At 40.4% G+C, this 16,670-nt stretch overlaps 2 protein-coding genes across 2 annotated transcripts; both read right to left on the bottom strand.

Annotated features, from left to right (window-relative positions):
* Positions 1–141: 141 nt before the first annotated feature.
* Positions 142–7,267, bottom strand: LOC118432563. The gene is made up of 17 exons (XM_035844187.1): positions 7,122–7,267; positions 6,741–6,834; positions 6,437–6,588; positions 6,211–6,322; positions 5,921–6,057; positions 5,376–5,524; positions 4,354–4,453; positions 3,778–3,923; positions 2,946–3,085; positions 2,618–2,747; positions 2,165–2,419; positions 1,798–2,004; positions 1,488–1,662; positions 1,098–1,249; positions 628–937; positions 336–515; positions 142–161 (listed from the first exon to the last, which is right to left on the bottom strand). The coding sequence occupies exons 1-17, from the start codon at positions 7,144–7,146 to the stop codon at positions 142–144; spliced, it is 2,484 nt and encodes an 827-aa protein (XP_035700080.1). The 5' UTR covers positions 7,147–7,267.
* Positions 7,172–16,670, bottom strand: LOC118410564. Its single transcript, XM_035812337.1, has 10 exons — positions 16,569–16,670; positions 15,975–16,143; positions 14,929–15,088; positions 14,584–14,749; positions 14,092–14,221; positions 13,656–13,794; positions 10,034–10,283; positions 9,666–9,843; positions 7,472–7,718; positions 7,172–7,328 (listed from the first exon to the last, which is right to left on the bottom strand). The coding sequence occupies exons 2-10, from the start codon at positions 16,101–16,103 to the stop codon at positions 7,267–7,269; spliced, it is 1,461 nt and encodes a 486-aa protein (XP_035668230.1). The 5' UTR covers positions 16,104–16,143; positions 16,569–16,670; the 3' UTR covers positions 7,172–7,266.

Genomic DNA, 16,670 nt, shown 5'->3' with positions numbered 1-16,670 from the left:
ACTCTCAGCTCGTATGAATGCCATCCGCTTGAAGGGTCAAAGTCCAACGAGACCATCTCTTGTTGGGGTTCGACCATATCGTTGGCAAAGCGGCACCACAGCAGGGCATAATGGCTCTCAATGCTCGCAGCCATAATACCTTCAGAAGAGACACAATGCAGCTGTATATGTGGATTTGTATATTTCACGGGTTTTATTCATAGCAGAGGATAGACTTCTGCACTTAAAACGTATGGAATGTATCAATATAAAGTAAGCGACTGTCTCGTGAACAATATTATAAATCAACCGCTACCAGACGGGTGATACCTGAAGTATGATTTTTTTTTGCTCACCAGGGTGTATTTGAAGTCCACATCCTGCATAAGGAATCTGTATCTGAGATTGATCATTTGGATTCTTATCAACCGTCTCGTAGTTCACTGTTGACGTTGAAGTTGTATTCAGCAGTGGAATGGTTGTATTCAAGTGATTCTGGACACAGTTGCACGGGCATCCCCCATTCTCAACTGGAACTGAGGTTCAGTAAACAGTTAAAGTAACTTTGATTTTTAATAGTAGAACAGAAGATGGTATGGCTACATCAGCTCAAAAAAAGGGATAAAAAACAAAGGCGTACATTCTCACCTGCGGTTGAGTGAATCTGTGTTCCAGTGTCATTTCTAAGACAACATGTACAATCTACAGATTCGGTCGCTGCCTCTTCCTGAGCCCACTGCTCTACCGGAGTATCCAAGTCTCCCACCACGCCTGCCGGGCCGTCCCAGAACACAACACTGGTGACGGCTTTGATGTCGCCGCTCGCAGCGATCATGTCGAACCTGTAGGAGCCGCCTCCCTGCATGTCTGCCCGGGTGGAGTACGCACCTGAGTACATCCGTGTCTGTTGTACGTCTCTCGACATGGTGATGGACAAACCGTCTTCACCAAATGTTAACTGTAGATAATGGCGAGGGACAGTAATGGTGTCAGAAGGCAACGAAAGAGAGCGGTCAAGCAATTGCTTCATATGACTCAATAAACTGAAATGCACTTTTTCTACTAAGAGGACACAACTTTAGAGCTAGTTCACAGCAAAATCGAATGATCACACCTACCTCATCACTAGTAAATAGTATCCTGTGATTACTGTTGCCTCGATAAATCGAGCCCATGGAGACAGGAACCCACCCAGGTTCCTCTTCTTCCATTGAATACTGACGAGATGGACATCGGTCGCCATCGTGAGTTGTCAGGTAGATAAATGTTGCTGAGATCACGGAGAGAAAATTTAGTAACCTTTAATCTAACGTAAGCCAGCTGGATAGGCTGCACAATGTAGTCATCGATATCTCTGCTGTATAGTAGATGATACTGATGAAATGATGTATCTTACATATGCTCAATAAAAAATCAGCGGATTGAATACAAACTCGTATGTTCTTTACAGACACATAGGTTCAGAAACATTTTTGATCACATGAAAAGCTAATAAAGCCGCTTCTTACCGTCCATGGCAGTGGTTGAACTTTGATGAGTGACGTCACTACTGAAGTCCCGCCCATCCTTCACCGTTCCACCAACCGGATCCTCCAGATCAAGCAGGATGGGTGGGGACTCCGTGAAGGTCGACAAGCCAGCCTTGTTGAACGCATGTAGCATTACGAAGTATGGGATGCCATGCTGGAAGGTTGTGTAGAATATATTGATGTGCAGGGAATACAATGTTTTCTTTCTAAGAGTACCAAACGCAAATAAAACAGGACCAAGGGTTTGGACCTCTTTCAAAAACAAAATATGTTAAGAGTTAACACCTACCTCTAGCGAAATGTCCGAAATGGTGTAACGAGTGTAATTAGATGGGACCTTTACAAAGTCAGTGACCTGGGACCGTTCATCAGAGTCATCTGAACAAGCCGCTCCTGAGAACACGGCAATCTCGTAGTGATCAATGCCGCTCTCTGGGTCTGAAAAGTCGGCCCAGGAAACATGCAGCTCATCCGTCCTGCCTGAGTAAGAGATAGACTACGAACAGACAAGAAGGAAAACTTAAGAAAATGCTACCTGGAGATGTTAAGTGTTGAGTTATTGCCTATTTAGGACCAGAGTGTACGGGCCAATCAAATGTCAGTTGAACTGCTATCTTAAAAACAATCTCAAAACCTTAAAAGGTATCTATACCCACCGTTCCTTCGAAAGAACCAACCCAAACGCTTCCATCGTAAGGTGGAGTGACGTCAACAGTTACATGAGATGATGCTGATGAGCATTCCGCTGACTGGTCCGTTACTATGACTACCACTGTATATGTTCTGTTGTGCTGAAGCTCAAGGTCCACAACCTTTACTGCCGTATCCTTCCCAACATTGGTGAGCGGGTGGATATCGAACTTCCTCATCAGATTGGCACAGTCTTCAGAGTCTTCTGCATCACAGATTTTCTAAAACGTGTAAAGATGCAGTAATTAAGCATGCACTTAATAATGTTGATAATCGTGATAAGGTACATAGTCTCCTTTCTTTATCAATATCTTATCACCAATCTTACCTAACCGAAAGTCCCAATTGAAGTACGTCATATCTAAACCATGCAGTGAGAGACATTTTCTCAGTCAATGAAATACATTATATATACTTACTAATTTCTTGCAGTCTAGTTGTGTTAAATTCCCATCTGTGTGCCCAATGCCCCACTGGCTGTAAAGCAAAGGAAGGGCGAAAGCAAAACCTTCCCAAGAGAAAGACACTTCTGCAGTAGAGGCGATGAACCTATTGATAGAAAATGGGCAAAACATCACTTGACCCTAAGTCCTTGTGCTAATGAATATCATGAGCAACGAAATCAAAATGGAGACCACTCAATTCAAACAAACCTTCTGCGTTCAGACCATGTATAGCCAAACAAAATGTACATTCGTAAGAAATAATGGATATTTTTCCTTATCGTATTTTACTAGATTAGCTTACCTGTTAATATCGACGTGTCCCACAGATAAGACCTGTCCACCATAACCCACTTGTATACCGTTAGACGTCACCTCCGCTACGGCAGTTGAAACGCTATGAGCTCTAACGGTGATGTAGTATGTCGCTACTTGTGGGATAAGCTGTGTGGGATGGAAGGACAAAGTTACCAATGCTGAAGTGCTGTCTCGTGCTGGACTCTCAACCATGTTCACCCTTCTCAGACAACGCACGCTGACTGGGCCACGTCCATCGCATGAGGGATGGCCGAATCCCCAAAGACCTACTCTACGGAGAACGTATCATCTAAGGAAAGAGAAACACTGGACCGCCACAAGATGTTCGCTAGAGAGGCTTGGGGGCTGTTGATATTGACACAGAGCACTGGGAGGACCTTGCAAATGAAAGATACAGTAGGAGATGCACACTGTCCAGGCAGCTAAAATCAGGAGAAATCAGACTGATACGCATGGCAGAAGGAAACCGATTCTGCAAAAATGCCTCCGCAACAGACCCGAGTCAGCTTACAGATGTGCCCCATGTGGTAGGGACTGCCATTCTCGTATAGGACTGTTTGTCACAGCTGACGCTGTAGGGCTGATATGAATTAGAATTTGAACCATTTTCAACATTTCTATAAAGAAGGGTTAAATCAAGAAAAAGGGACACTATATAGTCTATAAGTATCTTTGCTATAAGACTTTCTTCCGGTAAGATGGTTGTTTCCCTATAATTTGTTCATTGGTATATGCGCAGCATAACTCAGGGACTGTTCTACTCAATGTCATCTATGCTTTATGTAAGTAGAATTGTAGAGCATAAGAAATAGAGATACCTGCAAGTTGTTAAACATGTGTGTCTGCTTCAACCCAACATTAACGAAAGGGTGTACGTTATCCCTGGTTCCAGGAAAGCGACGATCCGTTCCAATGGCCACTTCGTAGTACCCTATTGTCTGTTTCTTGTCTGTGCCAGGTTCACCTTGAATGTACCAACAGCATAAGTTTATAGAATAACTCAACTTGAATTGGAATGTAGATGTGGTAATGGTGTACATGAAAAACAAATTTTAAAAATTGTTATTGTTGTTGTAAAGCTTAAATATTCTATGCTAAGCTAAGATAACGGGATAATCGTTCATCCCACAAAAGTTCTCTGTACCAGGGTTTGATCGCTGACCCCCGAACTGAAGCCCTCAACTAGGCCGACGCCCCTGTGTTTTGTGCTATACGTGCGCAATGCTGTTTTCTTCGGGGGAATATTCTATCCCGGTCATAAACGGCGCTGTATATTGGGCATGTATCTGTATAACGGATATATCTAGTCGTGATAGTGTTAAGGCTCACACCAATAGGCTTATATTATTTAATAATGTTAAATAAAAGAATTTTCAAACAGAAGAATGCATCACCTTGCTGACTCCCCTCGCCAAAGCTGTCCCAGTTTGCAGACAAAGAAGTGACAGAAGGCTGGAAGTTCAGGTCATATCCGATGATATCGCCATCACGAACCTGCAGTTACGTTAAGTCTGAAGTCACTCACAGTGCATGTTATGTAGATGTGTAAGTCTTAGTTACATTTGATTTTGATAAAGCCGTTATAGCTATCTATTTCATATTTTTCTGCATCTTTTTCAGGTCTCTTGCATCTATTGTCCAAAGCTGAGCGCGTGTAAACATACAGATACATAAGACCATATAACCACATACACAAGCACCGCAAAGCACAGCAGGGACCTCAGAAATGCTGATAACTTCAGCCAGTTTAAGTGCCGAACATCATCATCATCATCATCTTCACCGCATGTCAGTTCTGGTCACTGAGGCGGGCCGTCATTGTTCGCCGAACATCGCGTTTCAGGAATACCACGCTGCCTTATTGTATCGATCTGTTAAACTCACATTAGTCTTTGAAGTGTCACATTTTAATCATTCAGAATGAGATCGATTTTATAATTGACATAGATATATATTTACTTGATGGTGTGTAGACCCACAATTTTAAATTGTAAAGTTTAGTGGAAATTGTGATAAGTATGTTAATGCACTTAGGCATGACATTCCATTGTTTTAGTCCTAAGCGCCAGCCTCTCCTGTACAGTGTACGAGGCAATTTAGTCCTCGGACTATAATCTTTTACACGACATTGTGTGTTTAAATAATTAAACCAGTTCTCAAAACACGTACACCTACTTAGACAACAGGCGCATACTGGCGCACATACAAACACGCACGGACATACACACACACACACACGCACACACACACACGTACACAAACGCACACACACACACACACACACACACACACACACACGCACACAAACGCACACACACACACACACATACGCACACACACACACACACACACACACACACACACACACACACACACACACACACACACATGCACACACAGACATACACACACTCACCTCCCCTGGAATCAGTGGTTCCAACATGACTGTAATGCCGTCCGACCTGACTGTGTATGTGAAGTCCATCATGTTTGTAGCCTTGACAGCGATGAAAAAAGTTTCACCGTCCTTCATCTCCAGTTCGTCGTTGTTGCCATATGTTTGGCCTTCGTATAAAACATATCATATCCTTGTTTTGAAAGTGACACCTTCTCTATAACTTTCGATAGGAAACAAACTAATACGGAGGACGTGAATTTCCGCACATGATAATTACTTTTACTCAGTTATTATACAAAATCATTTTTATTTAATTCTCATTGACAAAGCTTGTAATGGGGTAATCTTCAAGCTGAGTATCTATGTGCTGTCTTAATTTTTCGTCTCTACGAGGAATCACAAACGTTTGTAATGTGCTGTCACATGAAGAATCCTACATGAGCAGAGAACGATGGCAGGACTATACAATACTACTACTCTGCAATATCTGCTACTGGACAATATCCTTCATTTCACTAAGGGGGGGCGATCTGTAAGGTATCAGTTATAAATTGAAAAATTACCTGGAGGAACGTCAACGAAAGGCTGTATGACGGTACCATCAACCTTTATAATACTCCACTCGTACTTAGAGATGGGGCACGGGTCCCCGCTGAAGTCCCAGTGGGCAGAGAGCTCCTCATTGTGGTCTTGGTAGTCCCTGATTTGGGAATGCCAATGTATGTAGATCTGACTTACGTTTAAAGGTCAATGCAAACAAAACATAACTGAACAAAATGCGTACATAGGAAAGGAATTCGTCGGCGAAAAAATTAGAGAGATAACTTTCAATGAGTGTATGATATCTACTTACAAATCCTTGGTAAAATCTTCTCCATCCCAGACCCTAATCTCTCTCAGAGGTGGCAACCCGGCACTCAAGCGGCTGATGTAAACACCATTTGAAGTGGACACGGTTGACAGTCCTAAAAAGTTGTAAGCCAAATACAATTAAGCAACGACTTATAATCTGATGTCTAATTAGGGCAGACACTAACAATCGTCGAGAACAGTCCAGTAGTTCAGATTCAGCACCTTACCTGCGGCGTTTGTTCCTCTCACGGTGGCAAATACCTCAGTGACAGTTGTCAGGTCCAGCCCCGATATAACGAAATAGTTCTGCACTGTGTTGACAACTGTAAAGTCCCGAAGCTGTCCACCTCCTGGACTTGTTCCAAGCGCTACCTCATACCTTTGGAACAGATGAAGAAAGGGGCAAAAGAGATCAATGACTATCCCTGCAACAGATATATCATTTTTATGAAACAATGCTTATAGCATTGCAAATAATTCAAAACTACTTGTTACAAAACGCAACGCATGGAATGATTAACGTTCTGTTACCTTGCGATTTCACTTTCAGGGTCACGAAATGTTTCCCAGGCCACTGCGACTTGAGAAAGGGACTTCTGACACTTCACGTCCAGAGCATTGCACTCTGGAAATGATGAAACAACAACACAGTAAATCACTTCAAGTCTGAGGTACAGGACTGCTCGTATATTTGTTTGTGTGTGTGTGTGGAGATTAATTTGTTTACCGTTTGTGTCATTCTGTGAAAATTTTGTGGCCGTATGATAGGTCGTTTAGAAGTTACAAATGTGGGCCTGAAAAGACCCCCCCCCTTCAAAGATTGACCAAAAAGTCCCGTTTTAATGGGGTGGATTTCAGTCTTTCCTTTTTTCCTAAATTTAGCTCTGTTTAAAAAAAATATGCACAGTAAACCTTGTTCCGATGTGCAGGTAACCATCCTTGTAATATTGTTGGTTGTCCTGTTCACTTCCTCATACCGACTCAGTTCCACAACCCGGCCGGCAACAGGAGGAGTGAAGTCGATCACGATTGGTGCAGAATATGCAGCCTGAAAGTCCTAAACAGCATTGAACGCGATAACAGTGACATAGTAAAGCGCCCCATGTGCCATGGTCAGCCCTGTAAATATATATTAATCAATGTATGGAACGTACTACTAAGCTGCCGTTACATTTTAGAGTGTACATACTTATAAGGAAGTAGTAGCAAGTGTTGTGAAAGATTGAAGGGAATATAATCATTTATACAAAAAAGATACATACCTGTGGGTCTGTATTGCGTTTGGTAATGTGGAATATGAGTGAAGTTAAAGACGGAGTCATCTCCCTCAGCTTCCCCAACACCAAACATGTAGTACTGGATGGTGCTCTCCGTGTCATAGAACCCGTGCCAGTGACAGGACAGCTCACTGGCGTCTTGTACAAACTGGGGACAGAAAACCTCACCGGCAACAGGAGGGGTCTCGTCAACAGTCAAGCTACCCGAGATAGCCTGTCCCCAAAGACCAACCTTTCAACAACAAAACCAAACAAATTGGTATCAATGCAATTTAATACGTACATGCAATTTTTATATTTCAGCCATACCATAGGTATGGTGAAATATATTGTATTCGTAATGTTTCTTTCTTTCTTTCTTTCTCCTGTCAAATTTTCAAAGCGATTCATCTCCGCCGTTTCTGGACCAAATGACTTGAAATTTGGCACAAGGGTAGAGTGGGCAAATACCCAAATGTGTTTTTTTCATTTTTTTCATATCTGCTCCTTAAATGATTTTATTGAGGTTTTATTGCAACTTTTGGACCAAAACTGTATATTTTGGCCCCCTGTACCATGGTATTACATCCAAATGACCTGAAATTTGGCACAGAGGTGCCCTAGATACTTATTCAAAGGATCCATGTATAATATGTGGTATAAATCACTTCAAAATGGCTCCTTAAGGGGGTTTTTGTGGGAGAGTTTAGGATAGGTAAGGTTGGAGTGCCGAGGTCAACGACCTCTAGGTCATTCTGGTGTGTCAGGGCCACAGGTGTGCCAGGTAGATCCAATTATCTACCTATCTACCTAGTCCATAGACATCCAGGTGGTTGGTGGACAAGGTAAATCCAATTAATGGCCAGCCAATGAGAGAGCTTATTTTGCTGGAAGAGTCCATTGTTGGACAGGGGGTGTATTTTAAAATTTACTTTTAGACTTTGTGATAATGCCAATGTTTTTTTAGTGGAAGTGTTTTCGCACTGATCCACTTGACATAAGACTACTACTGGGACAGTCCATTGTTGCACATAGGGGGGATTTAAAAAAAATCAGTTTTGGACATGGGTGATGATTCCGAATTCCATTTGTTAAATGGAAGTTTACCCCCACCTGAAGACTGTACATGAGGAGGATTCGGCAGCCAATCAGCAAGCCTTGTGTTATCTGGAAGAGCCCATTCATGCACGGGGGACTTTTTTTAAATTCAGTTTTGGACTGGGTTGCTTCTTATACAAAAGGCCATGTACTGTGAGTATTTCTGGACTTGTCTATTGTGCAATTTCAAACAGGGTGAGCTGGGAGATTCCATTCTTCGACGGAGGGGGTATTTTTTTAAATTCATTTTGTGGACTTTGCTGACTATTTTAGTTGATATATTTTTGGATCGCTCCACTTTACATAAGGTATAAGGCAGGAAGAGTCAATTCTTGCACAGAGGGGGGATTTTTTTTCAAATATGGTTTTGGACGGCTGATGATTCCAAATTCCATTTCTTAGCGGAAGTGTTTTTGGAGTCGTCTATTTTTTTGAGTCCATTCTTGAAGGGGTTTTTGTAAGATTCATTTTTGCTCATAAGTGTGATTAGTAGTTAGAAGACATTTTAAGCAGAAGTGTTCCATTTTTGCACATGAGTGATTTTGGAACAGTCTATTGTTACATGAGGAGGGAGATGGCTGAAATATGCTGTATTTGCTCTCAAGCAAATGTCGGCCTTTCTAGTTCTTATTCTTTACCAGTGATTTATACTTCTTGGACCAGAACATTGCATTCTATACAATGCGTTACAACCAATTCGACTGAGCCACTGGTCATTATCATCATCATCTTTGTTTTCATTGCGCTAACTTCGTCGATCTTTGGCCATTAACTGTAAAAGAAAATATAAATTCTGTCTTTAGATTATTTCAATCAGTGCAACCTTTCCCACCTGTCATATTAAGTAGTTGTTGTATGAAGTGACTTAAGTATCTCATTGAAGACGTCGTACGTTGATGACATTGCTGTTGCGCTCAACAAATGTCATTTGGTAAAAAAAAAACAATTTTTTTGCGCTTTGTGTGTTTTGTTGTCTTTCTAGATATCATTTCGTAAGTGTTGCATAATATTCCTATTATAAGTAAATTAGCACAAATTCAACAATTCGACATAGAACGCAGGAAAGCCGCAACCGCGAAAGTGAACTACTCCCTTGACTTACCCTGTTCATCACTGAAATACTAAATATGTTTGGCAGTCCCTCTGTTAACGGTTTCACCAGGGAGTTAGGCACTGACGTGACAGTGGTATTTGTGAATGGGTAGATGTTACAGGCACCGGGGTAACTTCCGAAGCAGAACGCCGAGTAGGCTACGGTATCCTTTTTTTCAATGACTTGCCTACCGAATGGGAAAAAAACGATGGTTTGTAGCTACCTTTATGGAGATCAAATAATATGATGATGATGAATCGTCTTCAAAATGAAAGAAGCAAACGATTATTTTCAATAAAAATGCATAGAATGGTAGGTTACAAAATTATAAGACTGAGCTATATGCGTCGGGCAAAGATGCGAATATTTTTACTCACCAACGTGCACTGAGAGAATCAGCTGACTTCTGATACTGAGGACGTACCCAATCCTGTCCAATGGAAGTATTACCAATCTGTACACCAACGCTGTCTATCTGTATGACAGGCGGAGTGATGTCGACTGTGAACCCGTCTGTAGCGAAGTCCAGCACGTTCCCTGCACCGGTGATAGCTCGGACCGTGGCGTAGTACTGTACACCGGGGCTTAGGGGTATGAGGGACTGAGCCTTCCCATGGCTACTGATGCCTGCAAACATAAATAAGCAGGTTCTTACAACTTTCCACTCCACCATACAGTGGTATGGGAGTAAAAATGTATTGTTTATTTTCTCCTCTTCTGTGGCTGAGTGATTTCCTGATCAAACAGCAATCAAATTTACAACACGACCTTGATGCCTTTACTGTGGACGACTAAAAGCAACATGCACTCCTAAAAATAGTAGTCATGCTACTTTTCTACATGACATTTGCCTGGAGTAAGAGACAAAACTTCGTGTCGAAAGAAAACGATATTTAAAAACTAGAAAGGCAGACATTTGCTACAGCATATTTCAGCCATTTCCCTCCCCATGCAACAATAGACAGTTCCAAAATCATCCATATGTGTGAAAAGGGAACACTTCTGCTCAAATATCACTTTTACTAAGCACAGTTTTGCCCCAAAAGGACTCTTAAAGAATTACCCCGTACAAGAATGGAGTCTTTCAGTGCACCCCATTGGAATTTGCACAATAGACCTGTCCAGAAATACTCCCACTGAAAACATGGCCTTTGAATAAGAAACCTAGTCCAAAATTGAACTTAGCAAAAAAGGTCCCCCGTGTATAAAATAGACCAGTCTAAAAAACACTTCTGCTAAAAATGGATTATGTGCAATTATGGACTATTCCAGCACATCCCATGTAAAATTGCAAAATAGACCAGTCCAAAAATACTCCCACTGAAAGACTTTACATAATCACTAGTCCAAAGATGAATTTAAAAAAAAACTAACCCCTCCGTGCAGGAATGGACTCATCCAGATAACAGCAGGCTCGCTGATTGGCTGCCGTAACCTACTCAGAATATTGAATCAGCCTACACGAATGGTTACCAAATAACTTTTTAATTAAGTTGTATGGACATATGCACATGCAGTCTGCCGGGGGTCAACGACCTTGTGGTCATTGACCTCTCTGGCCATTGGAAAATGACCAAAAAAATCCTAAAATATATCATTTTGAAGTGGTTTATGCCAGAAATTATACATGGGTCATTTGAATTAACACCTAGAACACCTAGAGCATCAGGTCATTTGGTTGTGAAACGAGGGTACAGGAGCCAAAAATGTACTATTTTTGTCAAAAAAGGCCAAAAAAATCGCAAAATTAAGCATTTTGTTGTACTGTATGCCAAAATTGTAATTAGATACTTGTGCGCATATGTGGAAGGCACTCCTATACGAAATTTTAGGTCATTTGGTTGTAAAACGAGGGTACAGGAGCCTAAAATATCCTTTTTTTTTGTAGAATAAATGGCCAAAAATGACAAAATTAAGCATTTTGTTGTACCATATGCCAAAACTGTTATAGAGTCTATGTGGGCATATGATCAAAGCATCTCTGTATCAAATTTCAGGTCATTCGGCTGTAATACCCGGGTACAGGGAGCCAAAATATAAAAAATTGCCAAAAACCTCAATATAATCATCTTAAAGGCAGATATGAAAAAAAAATGAAAAAAAAAACGTCTGGGGTATTAGCCCACTCTACCATTGTGCCAAATTTCAGGTCATTTGGTCTACGAACGACGGAGATAACGTGTTTTGAATATTTGACAGGAGAAGAAACATTACGAATACAATGTATTTCACCATACTTATGGTATGGCTGAAATATAAAAACATATCGAGACGTTGACTGAGAAAGTAGCAGACGAGACAGATGTACCGACGCAAACTATACTTGGCGAACCTAGCTCTCTGCAGAGAGGATAAGAAATATTATATGAACAGAAATATGAAAGATGTTCTACAAACAAAGAGCTGCTTGGATAGAATTTGCTGATAGCTGAACTAAACACTTCCTTGGCCTTGTTCGACGAAATTTTTTAAAGAAAAATGTTACGTTATTAACTTGAAAACAACTGATGGTGAAGACAGACAGGACCCTTCACGTATTATAGAAGATTTGTTTTATCATTTACTTTATTCATTTATCAATCCCCAATGCCATTAGATGAGATCCTTTCTTTCCAAACGATAATCATGTACAATTAAATACTAAACAGAGAAACTCCTGTGAAGGCCTTATCACTGAAAATGATTTGTGGGAAGCTATTGATAGCTTTTAAGATCGTAAATCCCCGGACATTGATGAGATTCCAGTTCCAGTCCCAGTCTTTTTTTTGCAACATTAAAGAATCCCATGTAACAGTCTTTTAACTATGCATATGAAAAGGGAAATCTATCAAGTTCCCATGAATAAAGATCGATTACTCTATTAGTTACTTAAACAAGATGCAGATGGACAGTATAAATATCTCTTAACTGGTGACCTTGTCGCTGTTATGCTGCGATGTACGCATTCTGTCTAAAGTTACTGCACTTGGATGAGAAAGATTATTGCGAATTTAATAGATACAGATCAAAGTGGCTTCTTCAAAAATAGATTTATGGGTGAAAATATCTGTCAAATTACTGAAATAAACTATATGAAAAAATAAACCTACCCGGGATGATTTTTATACCCGATTGTGAGAAAGCGTTTAATAAGCTTTAATGGAACTTTACGCTTAGGGCTTTGCAATTGTTTTGGCTTTGGTGAATGTTTTGTAAGCTGGGTTTCGGTACTCTACAGAAACATTACGAGTAATAAATAAATAATGGATATATCTTAACTCCAGAGTTCTACAAGCGTGCCCCATCCCCGTATCTATATCATTTTTATATATATTGTTTGTGAAACTGCTGGCCGTCAAAAACAATCTTGAATTTCTAAAATTCTTTGGAGTACAAATCTCTCCGAGAATTAATTTATTAGATTATTATAAGAAATTATTCCTTGTTGTAAGAAATTCCATGGAAAGAATCTTCCATTTTGATCTCTTATTTATTCTTGAAAATGTTTAGTTTTTAAGGAAATTTGTAAAACAAATAATTTTTTCGTAGTGTACAAATGATATATTCATTTGCATCAGACAAATGTGCCACATGTTTGACAGTCATATCATAGAATTTATCACATTTATAAACTTTATTCATAAACGAAGCCTATTAGATCCTTATTTGTATAAGTAGCTTGGGATTGTCTGAATGATTGCTTATTAAATTAATAAGTTATCTATACACCAAAAATCATCGATCCTTCAACACCTTCTTGAGCTATTCTCTTGTAAAGTCTGAAAGAAAATCTGCTCCTGCATTTCCAAAAATAGTCAGAAAGGGTTTCAAACCTAGTCGACTTAATCTTCACCCGAAGAGCTATCTGTCACATTGTCATGACCATAGCATGTCTAAAACACGGAATATCCGCTGCAGTAGCTAAAAAGTTGCTAGGGGCCCCAAAATTGAAAAATTTCGAGATCTCCTCAAGAACTCAAAAAAACGTAGACAGTACACTCTAGCATGCATGAAACACACCTCCTCCAGGATTATCGGTATGGTCCGACAGTGCAATCCCCGCTGCTGTGTACGGCTGCACATCGTCCAGTCTCGGCTCCGTCCCCACCGACCACTCGTAATGGGTGATGCCGTGCTGCTCACTCTCAAACCCGCCAAACTGTGTAAGTGAGCAACAAAACGACTATGTCTATTATCAATAGTTGCATCCTTTATAGAATTGGCGGTTAGCAAAGCATCCCATGAGCTTTCGGCATGTTTAATTTACCAAAATTAAAACCTGAACAATTTTTATATTTAAAAGAAAACAGGTTGACTGACTCTTATAGTCTTCTTGTAGTGGTGTGACTAGACGTCGGTATCTTCCTATCATTTTTCTATTTCTATATATATATATACATATATGTACATATATACATATTGTATTTGTATTGTATACATATGTACAAGTTCTTACCTGGACTGTGACAGTTGACACATCCCTCTGATAGTCGACATCCACAGTCATGGCCTGTTCTACTGTAGTCCACGTCTCCCAGCCGTCAGTTACTGTTCCGGCTTGATCAGCGCGGACTACCTTTATAGGGCTGAATTTGAGAACGTACATGGTGTCAAGTTGACTACAACTTGGAGCCGTTGGATCAATGGTAAAAGTTTGTATGCATGTCTTTATGTCGTAATGGTCAAAATACATTCAAGTCTAACCCTTGGAACATTCTTAATCTAATTTTTATTTACTTAGGATTTACCGCAAAACAAGGCTCATGGAGCCACTCAAGCGTTTTGGGTTACAGTACTGTATTGTGAACAAAAATGTCTGTTAACCCTTGACTTAAACAGTTACAGCACCGACGACTGATGGTGTCATCATGTGTGGAATACTTTATTATGAACGATACCTAAGATTAACAGAAGTAACCTAGGAACTAAAAGATTTGATTTTTTTTACCTTGAAGTGATGTTCGTTGAAAAGCTACCCGCCGCATTCTCAGCCTTCACCGTTAGATAGTAGACAGGTGAGTAGGTTGTTTTGTTAGTGAGTTGAAGATTGAGATTTCCGACGTATCCGTCCGTTTCATGCCCAATGTGTTGGTAATCACTGACATCACTGCCACCTGCAAATAACATGTTTATGAGCATATTATACAGAAAAACGTAGACATCGATAACCAATACAAGACACAATGTATATACATAATGGTACGATGGCATCAACACTATTGACACAATAGTTAAAGACGATAACACATTATGAAGTATTTTGCGTTTGTATATTGCTTATATAGAATCTTACCTGGGGTTGTTCCCACAGCTGCCCAATAGGACACCACGCCGCTCTCAAAGTCAGTAGCCATCCAGGACGCCTGGATGCCCTGTAGGTCTGTGTGGAGAACATAGCCGTCCTCCAGCTCCTCTGGTTCTCCTGATGTCACCCCAATCTTCAGACTAATCATCTGTGAAAATTATTATATATATCATTATTATTATAATATATGCCAAGAAAATTTAGGATAGCGCAATACTAGATGATTATCAACACATTCGATGAATAACCTTTAATCGTTTACTACAAGCGATTTTGATCCACCTCAAAGATAACTTAGAGGATGCTGTGAAAACAAACTGCGTGTACAAAATCCAGTGTTGGAGTTGTAAAAAGGATACATTATATTAAAGAGACAGAAAGGACATTTAGTACTAGATTGAAAAAAAAACAGGAAGGACGCTGTAAACGTTGAAAAGAGAAGCTACACCAGAGCTTAGAACAAGGAAGCGGAGAGAAGAAAACATGTCAGCAGTGACGTACCACGCTGCAACAAACAACTGCATCATATATTGCGAAGTAATACAGAGGACATCAAATGTACACGGTTCATTACGGAAGCCATCTAGGTCAGAAAGTATACACCATTCATAAATTGAGACGAGAGAAGAAGAGACTCAGTCATGTTTGGGCCGCATCCTTGCCTTTTTGTCACAAAGCGGCAAGGAGTAGCAGTGGTATTTGTAACATTTGAGAACGCATTGTTCTCATAACAATTATATAATGATAGACCCAGCTACTTTGTACTAATTAGAAGTTCCCCGTTAGCACAGTGTTATTTCACATTGTAATATCATATACCAGAGCACAGTGGACAACTACTAATTCAGCCGTCGGGCTGCGACTGTAGAGATATGGATTTATAAATAAACCATTACTACTACCATTACGCTGTGGAAGACGATAGAGAAGACTGTGTCTGTGGAAACGTTTGTGTAAGAAAATAAGGTTATGTAATATGTACATAAAAAATCTTTGTTCAAATACCACTATTAATTATGAATGAATGTACACACATCAGGTGGACTGGTGTCTACTATCACACCGTCGGTTTCGTGCACTGTTGATGCCCCTGCACCGTTGACCGCCGACACACGTACAAGGTAATGCCCGCCGTTGACCAAAGTAAGTACGGACGGTGACATCCATGTGTTCTGCCTCCCGTCCAGTATAAGGCTGGTTCCTCTGCAGTTGTAAGACGTGGTTAAGAAAACAAACATTACAGCTCTGTGGACTTCCCAGCAAATCAGTCAACGGTGATATTTTCACCATTAAGCTTCTCGGCTATTGCAACAAATCCAGTACCCACGTTGCAAATGTATACTCAAGGTAAAGAAAAGGTGTGTTAATATGATATTGTAAGATCTACAACAATTGCCAATGTATAAATTCTTAAGAGCTTGGTGCAACAGACCCAGTTAACATCTATACCCAGCTGGATACCAAAAGAAATGTATGGGCTAGAAATATCTAAACATGCAATCATTGTCTATGCATAAAGCCAATGCTTAGACTTAGCAGGAAACATACGAATTCATGTGTACTTTTTGGAATTCCTTTCAAACGTGGCAACACATGGTTTACAAATGAAAAATAAGAGATCTACCAACCTCGGGGGTATATCTGTCTCTGTGCCCCGGCAATTGTTCTCAGCACAGTTATTTTGTAGTAGTCAATGCCGGACTCGTTGTCCTCGAATACCCAGTTGGCAG

Source organism: Branchiostoma floridae, chromosome 2, assembly GCF_000003815.2.
Source record: "Branchiostoma floridae strain S238N-H82 chromosome 2, Bfl_VNyyK, whole genome shotgun sequence".
NCBI lineage: Eukaryota > Metazoa > Chordata > Leptocardii > Amphioxiformes > Branchiostomatidae > Branchiostoma > Branchiostoma floridae.
Note: the sequence above shows the minus strand (reverse complement) of the source record. Positions and strands in the feature narration are given on the sequence as shown.